Raw genomic sequence first — 19,367 nt, 5'->3', positions numbered from 1 at the left:
GGGCAAACAGGAAGCCCGCTGCCTGGCCGAGCGACGGACGGGCGCCCGGACCAATGAGCACGGCGGACGGAGAGCGCGGCGGCAAATGAGCGCCGGGAAGAGGGGCGGAACTTCCGGGCGGGCTGTCACCCTCTTCCCCCCTTTTGGGCTGGAGGCTCCACCTTTTGTGTTTCCCGCACAGTCAATCAAAATAGGAAAAAAAAAATCCCCGGACCGCTCCGGCCGTGTCCGCCGCCGCTTCCCGCATCCTCTCCCGCCGCCGCCGCCTTCGCTTCTCACCATGTGTAAGGCGGCGGGGAGCCCCGCCTGAGGTGTCCTAAACACACTATGACCGGTACGTAAAGCCGAGAGAGAGAGAGCAACCCTCGCTGCCTCCGCCGCTGCCGCCCACAGCCAGCCCGGGGCCCGCCACCGCCGGCTCCCGGCCCCGAGTGTGCGAGCGAGTGTCTGTGGAGGCAGAAAGCCGCACTCCCCCCCCCCCTCCGCCTCCCTCCCCTCCCCGCCCGCCCGCCCGCCCGCCCGCCCGCCAGCGTCCAGCCCTCCAGCCGCGCCGAGCGCCCGCCGGGGCTCGGGGCGGGCGGCCCGGTCCGCCGGGAGCGCATCCCCCCGTGTGCGGGCGGGCGTGTGTGAGTGACTGACGGTGCGAGAGGAGCGAGCGCCGCGAAGGGAAAGGGGAGGAGAGGAGAGGAGAGGAGAGGGGGCAGGGGCAGCGCGGGGAGGAGGAGGAGGGAACGAGGAGGAGGAGGAGGGTTACAGCCGCGGCGGGCGGGGGCAGCAGGAGGGGAGGAGGGAGGGAGCGCGCCGCCGCCGCCGCCGCCGCGGCCGCCCGGGGGGGCGGGGAGGAGGCGAAGGGGCCGGGGCCGGCTGGCGCTAATGTGGCCGCGGCCCGCGGGCCCCCTCCCTCCCCGCACCCGCCTTCCTCCTCCCCGCCCCACCCTCCCCCCCGCGCTGTGCCTGCAGCTCCCGAAAAGCCCGTGAAACAAGAGGAAATGGCTGCCTTGGACGTGGACAGCGGCGGCGGCGGCGGCGGCGGCGGCGGCCATGGAGAGTATCTGCAGCAGCAGCAGCAGCAGCAGCAGCAGCAGCAGCAGCAGCAGCAGCAGCAGCACGGAAACGGCGCGGCGGCAGCGGCCCAGGTGAGGAGCGGCTGAGCGCGGCCCGGCTCCCCGCGCGCCGCTTTCTCCTCCCCTCGCCCTCCTTCCCTCCCTCCCTCCCTCCCGCGCGCGCCCGCCCGCCCGCCCCTCCCCCGCCCCGGGAGCTGCCCGCCCGAGGCGCCAACGCTCCGACCCCGCCCGCGCGCCCCCGCCCGCTTGCCCGCCTGCCCGCCCGCCGCCTTTTTTTTTTTTTTTTTGGTGCGTGTGTAAGTGTGCAAGTGTGCGCGCCCCGCCGGGTGGGATCCGGGCGGAGGGGAGGCCCGGCGCGCAGCCGTCCGCCGCGGGCCGCCGAGCGGGGCGAGCGCGGGGGGGAGGGGGGGAGAGGCGCCGTCGACCCGGAGGAGGAGGAGGAGGAGGAGGAGGAGGAGAGCGCGGGCCCGGCCGGCGCGGCGCGGCGCGGAACGAGCCGCACTTCCTGTGCGAGCGGGCCCGGCCCTAACCGCCACCCCCTCCCTGTCTCCCTCTCTGAACCCGCCCATCGCGGGTAGGACACTCAGCCGTCACCGCTCGCTCTGCTGGCCGCTACCTGCAGCAAGATAGGGCCGCCATCGCCGGGCGACGACGACGAGGAGGCGGCCTCCGCCGCCGCCGCCGCCGGGGCCCCCGCCGCCGCCGCCGCCGCCGGAGCGGTAAGTCCCGCGCGCGCGGCCCGCCCCCGCCGAGGCCCCGCGCCCGCCATCCCGGGCCTGCGGCGTGCCCGTCCGTCCGTCCGTCCGTCCGCCCGCCCGCCCGCAGGCCTCCCGCCGCCGCGCGGCCGCCACGCGCGGGCTGTCCGGCCGCGCCGCGCTTTCCGGCCCGCTCGCTTCCCGGCTGGGAGTCCAGGCCGGCCCGCGCTCTCCGGGGATTGTCACTGAGGCATCGCGCGCAAAATTCTTCACAAAATGAAGTCTGAGAGGGAGGAGGTGGGGGGTGGGCACAGGACTCCAAAATGGATGTTGGAGTAATTCGGCTCAGGGCTTAAACTCGTTCGCTCCCAGCACTGCATTTGCAGGCACAGCCTGTCGGCCATCGATGATAGTATCACCTACAGAGAGAGGCAGTGGCTCTCATTTGGGGAGTTTTTGAATCGTGGGCTGTTTTGCTGAAGTTCCCAGATCTTGGTTAATGTAGGCCATAGATCATTTAAAGAGCTTGTTCTTTTATACGCAGGAACGAACACCTTTATTGCAGTTTTTTTTTAACCTGCCCATTCACAGTTGTTGGCTCTTTCAGACTGCTATAACTTAGCACTAGTTTTTCCTGAGTAGGGTTAAGTGAAACAGTTAGAGGCGATGGAAAGTTAGAAGTTAGATAGTAATACTTCAGCCTGTGAAATTGGCTAGAATATAGGTCTTCGGACAAAAAGTAGATGAAAGTCGTTTTGTTTGCATGCATGTTAGTGCACGCCATACTTAGAGTTGAATTTGGAAAATTTAATTTTATGACTAGTCTGATAAGGATGTGTTGGGAGTCTTTTTGGAAGTTTTAGAATGCCTAGGGCATGGAGACTTGGAGCTGGAAGTCTTATGTGAAGACTCGGTATACAATTAGGTGCTGTAGTCAATGTGAACTTTACATTTGTGTGGATCTCACATTGCTGCTCTTTTAGCCTACTGTGAAAAAATGTGTTCACCTATTAAGGTAGTTCAAACACTTCCCAAGACTAATCTTTTAGAAGTGGGTTATAGGAATCGATTTATGTAATGGCAGTTTGAATTGTCACTGTTAGAAAGTTTGCTATTTCATAGGAAGTATGTTTAGGCATTCAGTTAATTGTGACACTATATCATTAGTAAATAGATAATTTATTTCTTAAATTTCTTAATGTCGTGTTTTTTTAAGCAGATTAAAATGTAAAAAGCTGTTTCAGAAGTTATTTTTAAATAAATATAGGTGGATTAGTAAACTTTTAAAATAAGTTATATTCCCCCAGTCCCAAAACGCCAGAATAAATTTATTAGTTATTTTAGTAAGCTACTTTAGAAGTAAAATTGAAAAACAAACTTTAATATTTTAAATACAGCAAGATTTATCTTGTAACTCTACCAAAGTTTAGAAATGCCCTTACAGGTGGGGGAGGGGTATGGTGACAAGGTTAGGGATAAAAACATACTTTAGTCTCATTCAGGATTAGTATACTGACTCCATCAATGTGTGTGTGATGCTTCCATGCTTCTCTGACCTCTCAGATCATTCATTACCAGGTACACACTTCCTGCCAGATGACATGAACAATCTGAGCTCATTAACAGTTACAATATGAAAATGCAGTTTGGCTAGAGGATCCCCAAACTTGGCATTTCTTTGGTGTGTGTGTGTTTGGTATTTGATAAATCTCAGAGTTCTTTCAATTTCTCACTTTGAGCAAAGTTGAAATTAACTGAACTGAAAGTTGAATGAGGTGAAAAACATGAGCTGTCTGTGTGTTTTTGTCTAAACATTAATGGAAAACCAAAGTTAATTTCCAGTTTAAAAGTGATTCAGAATTTTTTCGGAACATTTCAGAAAATAAACTAATTCAAATGAATTCATTGGGATATTTTCAACATTTAAAACTATCCTGAGATAAATATATCTTAAGTAATCTCAGATTACTGGAGATCACTGGAGGACTGTAGTGTCTTGAAAGTTGTGTTAAAAAGTTGTGAAATATTTTTAGGTTTATAACAAAACTGGAAATACCAAATCCTAGTTAACTTAAACCCTTCACCCAGCTTTCCCCAGTGCTTCCCTTATTATGGCACATTTGTCAGATCTGTGAAATGAGGCAGCTGCAGATTTCATTTGAGTTTTGCCAGTTTTCCCATTAATGTCCATTTTCTTATCTAGATTCTAATCCAAGATATCTAACCAATGTTGTGTCTAAAGTCAAGTGCAGATGTTCAACTTAATGCCAGCTTAGCTTGATATTTCAAGATGAGAAGTACCTGAAAAGCCAGTGTTCACTAAAGACTTGTTTTAAACAGGATCCTGGCCAAGGGTGTTTGTGAAAGGCTAAAGTCAGTCACAGTAGCTCCACCTCTAATGTCTTGTGACATGGACTTCCAAAGATGGTAAAGCAATCTTCCTTTAGGAAACATGTGATCTCTGCATAGGTTAACTAACTTGTCCAAGTTACATGCATGAACTTGAGTATTGCATTTGTACTTTAGTGAAATAAGCTATACAAACAAATTTTATGAAAATCACTGGTTTAAGTTATAAATTTAGTGCTCATTATTTTTGCAGGTAAATACTGGCACATTTAAAAGGTGAATACTAACTCGAGAGAAGGCTATTTTGCCATGAAGGGCTAGGATTTAGCTTAGGGACACTTGTTGCCTAGTGTTTGCAAAGCCTTGCCTTCCTTTTCTCCCACCCCACAAGTGGGGTGGGGAAGACCCTACAGTGTCACTGAAGTCTGAGTTCTAATTGAAATTTTACTTGTATCTGCCCAAGAATGTTGTGTTTTACTCCACCTTAGTTTCACACTTGTTCTGGTTTTCAGTTACCGCTTTCCTTCTGGCTTTTATAAAGCCATTTATGGGTCTGAGAAGTCAATCGTCCTTCCACAGTGCATTGAGAGTTCCTTTTCCTTTTCCACTGGTACGATCTAAGAAGACAGATCCTGGTTTTCCTTTTCCTTCACTCTTCACCCTGTCGTTTCTACGCCCAGTTGCTTTGCAGAATGCCCTTGTTGGGAATTGCTGGAGCACCATCACTGGGAGTGAGTGCCACAACCACCCAGTGCTTCTGGAGGTTATGGTCCTTTTCACCTTGTTATGTGTGGAAACACACACTTTTTACAGTGCCTGCTTTGATATTAGATGATGTTTTCTTTGTTCATTTTCTAGTTAGAATATTAGAGTGACTGAGAAAATTCTGACTTAATTTCATTCAGAAACTTACAGAGGGTTATCTGACACCTAACCCCACACCCACCCAAGCTCTTCACTGCATTGTTGTATTACTGCTTCCCTGTGTTTCCACTCAGTGTCTTTTGTGTTAGCTGACTTTCTAATTATCACTTTTCCATTTCTATTTAGTGTACTTGATCTTCTTCATTGGTATGTTGATGGACCTTGTGTGAAGGAAAGGGCTTCAGACTTCAGGCTTTGTAGTTTCTGAGCTATCTAGAACTTGCTTGTTGTGGAATTACATATATGGGTTTAAAATTGGTTTATAGTTTCTTAGGCACTAATATCTCAAAGTCAGTTTTACTGATGATTTCTTTCATTCTATATATACTTTCTATAATTTTCTTGAGTGATTTGAAACTAATACATTTATTCAGAAAGTATATATTGATCTTACTTTGTTCCAGGTATCTAATGGATGTTTTTAAGTCTGATATCATAGTTCATTTAATAATTAATAACTTGGAATTGCATAATGCTTTGTGCTCGCGCACGTGCATGCACATATATATATAGTTTGTTTTCCTTTTTTTCAGACAGTCTTTATATATATAGCCCAGGTAGGCCTCAAACTTGAGATTTTCCTGCCAAGTGTTTGGTTTATAGGTATAAGCCACGGTACCTAGCCTTAAATACTTTTTTTCTTCTTAAACATGCTTTTTACTTTAGGATTATTCACCGAAGTTTTAATCTATCATTTGATGTTAGACGAGCAGAGTCTCTCCCTTAAGTTAACTGCGGATACTGTGGGAAGTTGATACGGTAGTTTACTTAGCTCTGAGGACTTGATACGTGAGGAGCTGTGTTTATTTTCAGGGAACTTGTTGACTAGAAAGCTGTTCACTCAGTTAATTATCGATTTTGTTACTCTTGTAAAAATTATTTACCAATCTGTATGTCATACATTTGTCATTTTATTTTTAAAAGCAAATGGACAAAAATACCAGTTTTGGAAAACAAGCTTATGATAGTATAAAGTACTATATTCCGCTATAAAATTCAAGAATATTTGTGAAGCCAAAAGTTTGACAGTTGATTCTCAGTTGAACAATAACAAGATGATGAATGGATTTTATTTATTTTTGTGCAGATTTTAATATAAAATAGACTAAAGAAATTTCAGTTTTCTTAAAATGTCTAAAGACTTAAAATAAAACAGTGTTTTGTAATGTTAGGAAAGATTATTTATGGTTATAGATTCAGTTCCAAATCAAAATTGAACCAAAAGTGACTTCAGTGCCTGATCCTTGATACAAACATTGAGGATTAGTTTTAAGTGTAATTTAATTCAGGCCTGAAGATTTATAGTGGGTCCAGTTTCTTCACCTTTATTTTCTTCTGCATTTATTTCAGACTCCTTCACTGGGCCTTTAGTTAATCTCTATAAAATACAGATGTGATTGCACCAATCACTTGCTTATAACCCTTTTCTAGTTCTTAGTTACTATCTACAGGAGAAAGTCCAAACACTTTAGCAGGATCTACAAAGCCATTTACAAGTCTTGATAGAAGTGTCTAGTTGTGTTCCCCATTGCTTTGGCCGTGAATATAAGCCTTTTTTGGACCATCTCTTGAACGTTAAGGTTTCTTTTTGTCTTGTGGAGTTTATTGTCACTATACTCTTATTAATACCTCTAACTGACCAAAGTGAAATTTTATGTTTTAATGACTTAATTATCTTTAGTGTGGACAGTCCCCTCCCCACCCCACTCCCCCACCCCCAACTTCTGTGTTCCCACATTGTGTTTTGATTATGTGGCTAGTATATTCCACTTTTTACATTATACTAGCATGTGTATCTATGTTTGTTTGAATAGAGTTGACCATTTGTGGACAAAAATTTTATTGTTTTGCTTGTACATATTTTCACAAATATGCTCAAATGTTTGCATTAAATCAAAGATGAACTGTAGTTCATTCTTTGAAATATACTTTTCAAACATAAAAATTGAGTATTGGATTTCTTAGTGTCTCACTATATTCTCAAAGAGAACTGGTGACTATAAAAAAGTTAAAACAAGTAGTGTTCTAAAAAAGTTACTGTGAAAGTTAGTGTAAGTTATAAACTAGGCTGACTTCTCCTCAAATAGTACTTTCATAAGAAATGGATATGCTGTTTTGGATCATGTAAAGATTCCTTGATGCTCAGTCATATATTTACTTCGACATGCTGGGTGAGCTACATTTGTATATTTTCATAGTTTAGTGACATAGAGTTATTGAAAATCACAAATCGATCTAGAATTAGTGAGGTAATAATGGCTTTATTTTGATGGTAAGTAAGTTATAAAAGGGTCTTTTTTCCAGTGTCTTTATGACTGGTCTTAGTACACTTAGTAGACTTTACTCCTGGTCATTTAGTGAGGGGCAAGTATAATAGTATTTGAGAGGAGCTTGGGGTCTAGAGGTAGGCACTTACCCTTAGTATTAAATACTCTGCTCTTTGATAACTTATCTCTCATATTTCTTACCTGTGAAGTATAGCTGTTAATAACAGTACCACAGGATTGCTTTAAGAGTATGTAACTATGGTACCTGGAACATAAAAGAAAAGCCCAAATGTCAGATACTGCTATTTTTTTCCCTTAAAAAAAAAAAAATCTATCCTTTGACCTTGTCATGTAGGATTTTTTGTATTGCTTGCATACATTGGCATTCTAAATGTTGAATCTGTAAACCATGGGGATGATTCTTTGCTGTTATAGAATGTAAAACATATATGCTTCATATTCTATTGCAATTTTAGAGTAATAGGCACAGCCACATTCTTTGTTCTCCAGCATTTAGCTAGTAGTAAAACTTTGCAGACTTGACTTCTGCTGTGTAGTCGCAGGACAATTTTCCTCATTAAGTGTTGTTTTTGTTTGTTTGAGACGAGGCTTTACTCATAGCTTAGTCTGGCCTTGGATCCCAGATGACCCTCCATCTCCGCTTCCCCTGTGCTGGGAACATAGGTAGGAGCCTTAACATTACCCAGCTGCTACGTGTGTGTGTGTGTGTGTGTGTGTGTGTGTGTGTGTGTGTGTGTGTGTGTTTTGTAAGGTTTCATCTCCCCTGTACCCCCCAGTAGTTAACTAAAACACACACACACACACACACACACACACACACACACACACGCGCACATCTATGTATGTACATATTTATATTTGTATATATAGTTTGGTGATTTATACATCATTAAATTGTAGCTGTTTTTAGATTTGTGACATAGCAGTAATACACAGATTTACTCTTCTAATTCAGATAGCTTGGTAACAAACACCATGATGCTTGTGTATATCTACTCCTTCCCTCAATGGTACTTGATGTCAGTTTTTGTTTGCTTGTTTTTCTTTTAAAAATCTTGCTATATAGCCCAGGCTTGCTTCAATAGCACCAAGGTGGGTCTTCCCCCCACCCCCAAGTCACAGTTTCTCTGTGTAACAGCCCTGGTTGTGCTGGAACTCACTTTGTAGACCAGGTGCCTCGAACTCACAGAGGTTTTCCTGCCTCTACCTCCCGAGTGCTGGGATTGAAGGTGTGCGCTACCACCATCCAGTGCCCAGGCTGGTCTTAAACTTGAGGCAGTTATCTGCTTCAGCCTCCTGAGTGTCCTGAAACTCTTATCTGTAGATCAGGCTGGTCTTGAACGCAGAGATCCACTTGCCTCTTCCTCCCGCATGCCAGGATTAAAGGTGTGTGTCACCATTACCTGGCATATTTAATTATTTTTAGTGGGTTGAATACTTTTTGAACTCTGTCCTGTTCATAATCTTGCCTACATCCCTGTTTTGTACAGTTTAAAGATTATAGATCAGTGATTAACAGATCAATTTGTGTTGCTAGGCTATATATATTTAAATATTTATATATATCCTCCCCCCCCCCCCCCCCCCCAGTTACTCAGCTGCTTTGGTTGAGACTGAAAAATCACATGGATATATGAGTTCCAAGACAAGTCTGGCCAACATAGTGAGACCTTGCCCATCTCCACCTTAAAAAAAAAAATGTGGTTGTAAAATAATCTAGAATATTTTGATTAAGATACTTCCCCATTTAAATAGGATGTACTATGGTTACAGTAACTTACAGCTCGAAGTGAAAATTACTGTGGTATGTATAGCACTGCTTCTGTATTTGAGCTCTTGTTTTATTAAGATGGTTTTCATTTTTACATAGTAGGATTTGTACTAGGTGAGGATTTATGGTAATTGAGTTAAGCTATCACACATCACAACATTTCTGTTTTCTTCATCCAGACAGGTGATTTGGCTTCTGCACAGTTAGGAGGAGCGCCAAACCGATGGGAGGTTTTGTCAGCCACTCCTACAACTATAAAAGATGAAGCTGGTCATCTAGTACAGATTCCAGGGGCTGCTACTTCAAGTGGGCAGTATGTCCTTCCCCTCCAGAATTTGCAGAATCAACAGATATTTTCAGTTGCACCAGGATCAGATTCATCAAATGGTACAGTGTCCAATGTTCAGTATCAAGTAATACCACAGATTCAGTCAACAGATGCCCAGCAGGTTCAGATTGGCTTCACAGGCTCCTCAGATAATGGGGGTATAAATCAAGAAAGCAGTCAAATTCAGATCATTCCTGGCTCTAATCAGACCTTACTTGCCTCTGGAACACCTCCTGCTAATATCCAGAATCTCATACCACAAACTGGTCAAGTCCAGGTTCAGGGAGTTGCAATTGGTGGTTCATCATTTCCTGGCCAAACTCAAGTAGTTGCTAATGTGCCTCTTGGTCTGCCAGGAAATATTACCTTTGTTCCAATCAATAGTGTCGATCTAGATTCTTTGGGACTCTCGGGAAGTTCTCAGACAATGACTGCAGGCATTAATGCCGATGGACATTTGATAAACACAGGACAAGCTATGGATAGTTCAGACAATTCAGAAAGGACTGGTGAGCGGGTTTCTCCTGATGTTAATGAAACTAATACAGATACAGATTTGTTTGTGCCAACATCCTCTTCATCACAGTTGCCTGTTACGATAGATAGTACAGGTATATTACAACAAAACACAAATAGCTTGACTACTTCTAGTGGGCAAGTCCATTCTTCAGATCTTCAGGGAAATTATATCCAGTCGCCTGTTTCTGAAGAGACACAGGCTCAGAATATTCAGGTTTCTACAGCACAGCCTGTTGTACAACATCTACAACTTCAAGATTCTCAGCAGCCAACCAGTCAAGCCCAGATTGTGCAAGGTATTACACCACAGACAATCCATGGTGTGCAAGCCAGTGGTCAAAATATATCTCAACAGGCTTTGCAAAACCTTCAGTTGCAACTGAATCCTGGAACCTTTTTAATTCAGGCACAGACAGTGACCCCTTCTGGACAGATAACCTGGCAAACATTTCAAGTACAAGGGGTCCAGAACTTGCAGAATTTGCAAATACAGAATACCGCTGCCCAACAAATAACTTTGACGCCTGTTCAGACACTCACACTTGGTCAAGTTGCAGCAGGTGGAGCGTTGACTTCAACTCCAGTTAGTCTAAGCACTGGTCAGTTGCCAAATCTACAGACAGTTACAGTAAATTCTATAGATTCTACTGGTATACAGCTCCATCCAGGAGAGAATGCTGACAGTCCTGCAGGTGAGTCCCAATGATATGTCTTAAAAAGTGCAATGATAATAAACAGGACAACTTTGCTTTAGCTGTTTATCAGCATCTGGCATTCATTAAAGGTGCTAGCTACATCCTTGCATTTATATGTAAGGAGGCATCATAGTATTTTCCAAATTGTTCTTTTTGAAACTTTATAATATTTGAAGTGAAAGATTTTCTATTGTAACATTTTTTTTCCCTACAACAGGTACATGTTTGTTTTGGCATTTGATTGGTATTATCAGGCATCATAGGTTTTTTTGGGGTGGGGTGGAGCAGGAGAGTATCTTCATTGTTCTTGGTGTGGGATGAGTTTGACTTCTTTTTTTGGGGCAGCGGGGCGGGGTGGGGGGGACGAGATAGTGTAGCCCAAGGCTGGCCTGGAACTTGCTATGTAGACCAAGCTGGCTTTGAACTCAGAGAGATCTGCCTCCTGTCTCCCCAGTGCTGGGATTGAAGATGTGTGCTACCGTGCCTGGCTGGGTTAAACACTGCATAAGTGGTATTTGGGTGGAATGTTAGGTCGGCATAACAAAACATGATGCTGGAAGTTAAGAGTACGTAACTGTCTTGGCCACTAGATAGGTGATTCTGGCTGTTTTTCTCTGGCAAATGGAATTTCTTCATTGTATAAAGTGGGCATGTTAGACTAGGAAACTAAGTAGATACTGGCCAGACCTAACACTCTGGTTTTTGTGATAGTGGACATGAAATTTGGCTGAGTTAGAAATAACTGTTGATAAGTATATATTGTAGATGTTCAAGTCTACTCATTGAATGTTTCGCAAGCATGATTAAATAATGAAGCTTAAAATGTAGCATCAATGTTACCATATTAATGTTATTATTTGTCTAGATAACATTGAATATTTTCATTTTACACTAATTCCTGACTTTTACAACTTTTTTTTTTTGTTTTTTTTGAGACAGGGTTTCTCTGTGTAGCTTTGCGCCTTTCCTGGAACTCACTTGGTAGTCCAGGCTGGCCTTGAACTCACAGAGATCCGCCTGGCTCTGCCTCCCGAGTACTGGGATTAAAGGCGTGCGCCACCACCGCCCGGCTGACTTTTACAACTTTAATTCTTCTACTTCACATTTAGATTTCTGAGGAGATCATACTGTTAAAACTTTCCAGTCTGGCTGGGGGGTGGTGGTGGCACATGCATTTAATCCCAGCACTCGGGAGGCAGAGGCAGGTGGATCTCTGAGTTTGAGGCCAGCCTGGTCTACACAGGACAGGGAAGCCCTGTCTTGAAAACAACAACACCAAAACAAAAAAACCCTTTCCAGTCTTTCTGATTCTAAAGTCTTAAATTGGGTTACAGAATTGAATCGATTGAAGTGACTTCCATCATCCCTTTTTTTTTCTTTTTTTTAACATCAATTTTTACTGTTCGTTTGTTTTGTTTTTCGGGATGGTTTCTCAGTGTAGCCTGGCTGTTCTAGAACTAGCTCTGTAGACCAGGTGGCCTGAAACTCAAAAGAGACCTGCCTGCCTCTGCCTCCCGAGTGCTGGGATTAAAGACTGCCCTGCTCCCATCATCACTTTGAATGATTCCTTCCCCCCGTTTTCTCTTCTTCCTGTTCTTAGAAATTTGAGATATATGTCTAGAAAGGTGGGCTTGTCCTTGAGTCTCACATTTGTATCTGGAAGTTCTTTATTATATCTGGGTTTCTGAAACTGATTTAGAATTGTCTTTTTCTTTTTTCTTTTTGGTTTTTCAAGACAGGGTTTCTCTTTGAAGCCCTGGCTGTCCTGGAATTCCCACTGTAGACCAGGCTGACCTTGACCTCAGAGATCTGCCTGCCTCTGCCTCCTCAGTGGGACTAAAGGTGTGTACCACCACCCAACTTAGAATAGAGTTTTTCAAAGTTTGATCTGTAGCCTCTAGAGAGCCTGAGGATCCTTTCAGAAATCCTTTTTCTAATGATACGAAGACATTATTTGCCTTTTTTACTATGTTCACACTGACTGATCAGATTTTAAACTCAAGGTTGGAGAGATGACTCAGTGGTTAAGAGCATTTGCAGCTCAATATGAGGACCAGTTCTTACCCAGCTAATGTTTGGGTGGCACACATACACCTGTAACTCCAGTTCCTAAACCTGGTCTGCAAGCACCTGCATACTCCTGTGCGTGTATGCGTGTATACACACACACACACACACACACACACACACACACACACACACACACACACGCACGCATATACATTAAAAAAAGAAAAAACCTTTAAACGGTACAAGTATTTGTATTCTTCATGATTATATACTTCAAGTTAAAGTAAAATTATAGTTTCACTGAAAATCTACTTGATAAGTCAGTAAAAATGTTTACAAAATTTTGACTTTTACATGTTATATAACTTTAAAAAGTAGTAGCTTTTAAAAGAAATTACTCTATGTGTATGAATGCAGGTCATTTATGTGTATGCCATTGTGCACATTGGTTTGGAAGGAGGTGATGCTCTTTCTACTTGTGGGAACTGGGATCAAACTCAGGTGCTTAGAAATATTCTCAAGTGCTTAAGAATAATACCTTTATTGAAGTACAATCCGAAAAATTTGTCTTGTAAAGCATACAATTCAGTAGTTTTCAGTTACAGTTTGCAACTATAATCTGCCTATTTTTAGAGTATTTTCATCACCCCGAACAATCCATACCTTGTCTCTGTCAGTTACTTCTTGTACTTACCTTACCTACTTTCTATCTCTTCTAATTTGCTTTTCATTTCATATTAGTGACCTATTTTGCCTTTCTTTCATGTAACAGTATTTTCAAGGTTCATCCATGCTGTAGATTTATGAGTACCTTATTTCATTTTATAACTAAATAATATTTCATGGAGGGATATATTAAAACTTGTCTATTGGTAGTCACTGGGTTTCTGCTTTCTTTGGTTACTATGAATCATGCTGTTATATGAACATTTGTGTGTGTGTGTGTGTGTGTGTGTGTGTGTGTGTGTGTGTGAGAGAGAGAGAGAGAGAGAGAGAGAGAGAGAGAGAGAGAGAGAGAGAATGTGTACAAGCATACTGTTTTTGTTTTATGCATGAGGGTTCCAGTTTCTTTGCATCTCCATCAGTATTTACTATTGACCACTTTTTTTTATTTTGACATCTTAGTTGGGTGAAAAGGATAACTCAATGTGTTTAGGTGTTTTTCCTAAAACTGCACTATGTGCATGTCTGGTGCCTACAGAGGCCAGAAAAGGATATTGGATTCTCTGGAACTAGAGTTACAGATGGTTGTAAGCCACTAGGTAAATGCTGGAATTGAACTTGGGTCCTCTGGAAAAACAGCCAGTGCTCTTAACCACTGAGCCATTTCTTCATCCTCAAAACTAGTTTTTGAGACTTCATATGTGAAGTGATACCTTTTTGCAAGAATAGAAGTGAGCTTGTCATATTTGACAGGCAAATATTTCTTGTCAGTGGTAAAATCGAGGATTTCTAGGAGAAAATGGAATTTTTTTTTTCTATAGCTTAGATTTCCTGTGTAAGTTTATATTTCTCCTGATGCTATGGGTGGTAATGATAAAGATTTTTAAAAATATAATTGAGTGTTTGACACTTGGAAGTCTCTAGGAAAGCTGAGTGAACCAATGGTTTTTAAATAAGCAGTTTACAGTGTTACAAACCATTTAAACTGTAAGATAGATCAATAGAGTGTGGAAAGTTTACCAATGGGGGTAAGATTCTACATTAGAACTGACCTTTAAGAGACTGGTGGTTGTGAACGCCTTTAAGCCCAGCACTGGGGAAGCAGAGGCAGACAGATCTGAGTTTGAGGTCAGCCTGGTCTACAGAGTGAGTTACAGGCTAGCCAGCGCTACACAGAGAAACTGTCTCGCAAAACCAAAAAAAAAAAAAAAAGAAAAGAAGAGACTGCTGCTTGTCAGGTTTGGAGTAGCATCAGAGAATGCCTACAGTTAGCCAAAAGGCTCTTGAGTTATTCCTCGAGCATTCAAGGATTTGCAGAAATATAAAACATGCTTTCCCTCTTCGTGTTGTGTAGTCCTGGCTGTTAATGGATTTTGCTGTGTAGAACAGGCAGGGCTTTAATTTGCAGCATTGATCCGTCTGCCTCTACCTCTTAGGTGGTGGCATTACAGACATGCACCACCATGTCTGCCTTGTTTTCTCTTTAAAAGACTTTTGTTTGGCAAGTAGCTTTTCATAAAATGTTCATTTGTGTTAATGTGATACGTTTGTTTGTTTAGCTATTTATTTACTTGATGCTGGGGATTAAGCCTGGGAGCCTGACACATTGCTTAGTCAGGTACTCTTAAGATTTATTTTTAAGTTTATGTATTCATTTCTCTCTTCCTCTGTGTGTGTATATGTATGTGTTTATGAGAGAGAGAGAGAGAGATCGAGAACGAGATCATGGATATCCTAATATGAATAAAATACTTTTGTGAACTGTAGTCATATTTAAAGATGTTACATAGAGAGTCTTGGGCTAGGGGCGTGGCTCAGCGCTTAGCACACAACAGGTTTTGGATTTAATCCCATTATGTGTGAGAATTACTTGACATTTGAAGATGCAAGCTGAAACATTTGAAAATTCTGAAATGTTCTAAAAACATTTAGAAATTTTTTTTAGAAACTTGTTTTTGAAGATTTTATAAGGTTAGTGTTGTACAGTGCTAAAAATGTTAGGAAAGCATTACTGGAAATTTTATGATTTTGTTTTGAGACAGATCTCACTCTACAGGTAGACAGGCTCCAGACTTGCATCAATCTTTCTTCCTCAGCCTCTCAGGTGCTGGGCTGCAGACATCCACCATGCAGGACACATACTTTGGATTCGTGTTGATTATGAAACTAGGTTGGGATACATTAAGTACTTCCAGGAGGTTGCCTTCAGATGTTACCAAATAGAAATGCTGGCTTAAATTCAAGTTAGGGTTTTTAGGGCAGTGATTTGTTTTTTGATGGGTACTCCAGCACTAGTAATAAGGACACTTTCATTTTGGGAATGTAAGTCTTTTCTTTGTGTGTATAGTTGATTGTGTTGTAGGTGTGCGTGTGGAGGTTGATGTTATGACAAAACTCACTTACCCATTTTCCTTTGGAGACAGTCTGTCTTTCTGTGGGTCTGGTGCCCATTGATTGGTTAGAATGGCTGGTCAGCAAGCCCCAGCGACCTTCCTGTTGTTACCCCCCTTTTTTCTCTTTTTTCAGGGGGGAACTGAACTCGGGGCTCAACGCTTGTGCTGCAGACCTTTTACTGGCTGAGCCATTTCCCAAGCCCCAGTGAATATTCGGTTATTATGAAACTTTGTGTAGTCTTTTTAATTGACAAGATGGGGAAATGAAAGCAGGACTTAGTGGTATATAAATCTAGCCTGATCCACAGCATTCAAAAGGGGGAGGGAGAAAAAGATATCTTCAGAACAAAACGTTTTTTATCTGTACATAGGCATAGATGCCTAGATGAAAATGCTTGAAAGTATGTCCTTGTTTGACATATTTTAGTTTTGCTAGATATCAGTTTTCCAAACTATTGGAGAAAACCCCCAAACCAGTACTCTATAATGTGTCCTTTTAAAAAAAGCATTCTTTTAACAACAAAAAAAGGCCTTTATTCCAGCCTTTTTTGTTTTTCAAGACAAGGTTTCTCTGTGTAGCTTTGGCTCCTTTTCTGGAACTCACTCCGTAGCCCAGACTGGCCTCGAACTCACAGAGATCCATCTGCCTCTGCCCCCTGCGTGCTGGGATTAAAGGTGTGCACCACCACTACCCGGCGCCTTTTTTTTCCTTATGATTTATTTGGTGTACATTGATGTTTTGCCTGCATGTATGTCTGTGTGAAGGTGCCAGATAATCTGGAACTGGAGTTACAGACAGTTGTGAGCTGCCACGTGGGTGCTGGGAATTGAACCCAGGTTGTCCTCTAGAAGAGCAGCCAGTGCTCTTAACTGCTGAGCCATCCCTCCAGCCCCTATTCCAGGCTTTTTAAAGCAGTGAATTTGACTAAACTTCCTGTTTCTAAGATCCTTTCATTGCCTCTCCTCTTTTAGGAACTGACTTTTGTTGTAGAGTAAGCATAAGGAAAGAGGAGAGGGACTGAGAGAAGGAAACTGAGGAAGAGTGGGGTGAGAGGAAATCCATAACTGTTGGAACTTTGGTTAATTTGGAATTTTATTTCGATGTTCAAGTGAATGACTTCAGTAAACTGTTAGTTGAATATCAGAATCTGCTGTTCAGGCTGGACTAGAAATGTTGAGTGTCTTTAATAAATATAGATATGATGAGATGAAACATTTTAGGTCTAGTTGGAAATTCTGTTGTAATTTCAATACAAAGATCATGATTTTAAAAAGTTTACTAAGTTGCATGTATATGAGTGTTTTGTCTGCGTGTTTGCCTGTGCACCAGGTGTGGGCCAGGTTCCTGTGGAGGCCAGAAGAACTGTGTTTACAGTCAGTTGTGAGGCACCATGTGGGTGCTGGGAATTGACCCTGGGTCGTCAGCAAGGGCTAACTGTTGAGCCATCTCTCCAGCCCTGAATCTTTTTTTAAAATATAACTCCAACAACAGTTTTAGAAATGAAGGATTCTAACCTAGCGCAGCCTAAATACTAACTACATACTAAGGAAGTAGTGGTAGTAATTACAGACCTAGGAGTTTCTCTTAGGAATATCACTGAAACAAGATCGTAGTTGAAACAGAAAGATGGCAGAAAGAAGGTATAGTGGAGCAATGATGTTTAAGTAGACAAGCAGGATGGAATGTGGGATACAGGTATAGGGGTTGGATGTTGTAGTGAGATAGCCATGTTGTGACTGGGAAGAGTATGGATAGAGAGAGATCTCTTACAGATAAGTTGACTAGAAGCAATATGACAAACAATGTGTTCTTGTTTTATAATAGAAACTAGTTGGGTAGGAAGGCAGGCAGATGTCACAAGTTTGAGAAGGACGATGTGAAATGGTCACTTGAAAAAATTAGAAATTAGAATGTGAAACAAGTAGTTTATGCTTCCTCTCTGTTCTCACTTTGTTAGTCTGGCTCTTAGAGTCTGCTGTGTGTAAGATGAATTGCTAAACGGTCTTATTAATAAAAAACCTTGAGCCAGATATTGGGGTGAAAGCCAAGAGATCAGAGGAACAGAACAAGTCACAGCCACATGTTCTTACCCTAGGAAATCCTCAGCCCAAGAGAGAGAGAGAGAGAGAGAGAGCGCCACTTCCTGTATACTCACTTCTGTATTCTTTCCGTGCCCTGCCATCTCACTTCTGCTCTCTGCCCAGCTACATCACTTCTTTCTGCCTCACTCTATCACTTCCTGTCTGTCTGTATAGACCTCCAGACCTCTATGGTTAACTAGCACTGGGATTAAAGGTATGTGCCACCACGCCTGGCTCTGTTCCCAGTGTGGCCTTGAACTCACAGAGATCCAGATGAATCTCTGCCTCCCAGAATGCTAGGATTAAAGGTGTGTGCTACCATTCATTGCCTGACCTCTATATTAAATATAGTGGCTGGCTTTTTCCTCTTATCTCCAAGTAAGCTTTATTTATTAGAGCATAAATAAAATATCACCGCAGCTGTGCAGTTAGTAAGGTAAAAACAGTCTGTCTCCGACACCTCATATTCATTGTTTGGGTTGTTTTTTGTGGGTGGGTTTTTTTTTTTTTTTGGTTTTTTGAGGCAGGATCTCACTATGCCGGCCTGGATGTCCTGGAATTCACTATGTAGACTATGCTGACCTTGAACTTAACAGAGATCCTCCTGCTTCTGCCTTCTGATTAAATAAAGGCATGTGCCATTACATCTGGCTGACATTTCAAATTTTAAATAGACAATGCTCACATAAAACACAAGTTTACAAGCTACAAAAGGATAGTTTAAAAATACCTTTCTATAATTTTTCTTTAGAATTGGGTAGTATTCTGTTTATATATCCACCAGATTTTCATTATTCATTCATTTGTTGGTGGATATTTAAGTGAGGTTATATAATCTCGGCAATAAACTGCATGTTCTCTCACATGTGGAACCTACCAGTGTTGTACATGTATATGTAAACAAGTGTACCTGTGGGTATAGTATCACATGCAAAAAGTCAAGAGCAGCTAGATCATCAGGATGAGGAACAAGTGAATACAGATATCAACATAAGTTATGAAAGAGGTGCTGGAGCTAAATGTCAGATTCTAATGCTCTTGTGGATTTTTGTTGTTGTTCTTGGTGGTGATGGATAAGTGGATAAAAAATATTCCATATTGAAAGCGTAAAATTTAATGTGAAGCTTCACAGCTTCCATTTCTAATGCCAGTTCTAATTGTATATAAATTCATTGAGTTGTATAGACTTTGAGTCTAGTTAATTTTGGTATGCGATGTTTTTATTTGCACTTTCTAAATAATAAAGCTTATAAAATAAAAAACAGCAACAATAAAAAGATCAAAAACTTTGAAAAGTGTCTTCTTTATAAAGCAAAGTCTCTTCCTTCCTGGTGTTTGACATTGTAACCAGTCTTATGTCCATAGATCCCCTAGTAGAAGGGTAACTACAGACATTACCTACCATGCCTGTATGTTCTCTTGGCATTTCTGGGCATCTATACCTTTCTTCTGAATTAAACATTTTTATGCCATGTCTCTTGATATTCCTGGCTATGGCTGTTCCATTCTTTTTTGTTTTTTTTTTTTTTTTAGGTTTTTTGAGACAGGGTTTCTCTGTGTAGCTTTGCGCCTTTCCTGGAACTCAC

At 42.4% G+C, this 19,367-nt stretch overlaps 1 protein-coding gene across 3 annotated transcripts in view; it reads left to right on the top strand.

Annotated features, from left to right (window-relative positions):
• Nucleotides 1-206: 206 nt before the first annotated feature.
• Sp3 (Sp3 transcription factor) overlaps nucleotides 207-19,367 on the top strand; it is a 47,344-nt gene continuing 28,183 nt past the window's right edge. Inside the window, exons 1-4 of one of the 3 annotated variants that reach the window (XM_052722707.1) lie at nucleotides 207-334; nucleotides 961-1,136; nucleotides 1,643-1,783; nucleotides 9,271-10,630. In XM_052722707.1, coding sequence (XP_052578667.1) covers nucleotides 328-334; nucleotides 961-1,136; nucleotides 1,643-1,783; nucleotides 9,271-10,630 — 1,684 coding nt within the window. In that variant the 5' untranslated portion in view covers nucleotides 207-327. Of the gene's footprint in view, nucleotides 335-542; nucleotides 641-960; nucleotides 1,137-1,642; nucleotides 1,784-9,270; nucleotides 10,631-19,367 lie in introns of those variants that run through there. The other 2 variants (XM_052722708.1, XM_052722709.1) reach the window with 2 other exon arrangements.

This window comes from Peromyscus californicus, unplaced genomic scaffold, assembly GCF_007827085.1.
Source record: "Peromyscus californicus insignis strain IS unplaced genomic scaffold, ASM782708v3 Scaffold_7__1_contigs__length_154581171, whole genome shotgun sequence".
Lineage (NCBI taxonomy): Eukaryota > Metazoa > Chordata > Mammalia > Rodentia > Cricetidae > Peromyscus > Peromyscus californicus.
The sequence above is the reverse complement of the archived record's forward strand: the minus strand, read 5'-3'. Positions and strand labels throughout refer to the sequence as shown.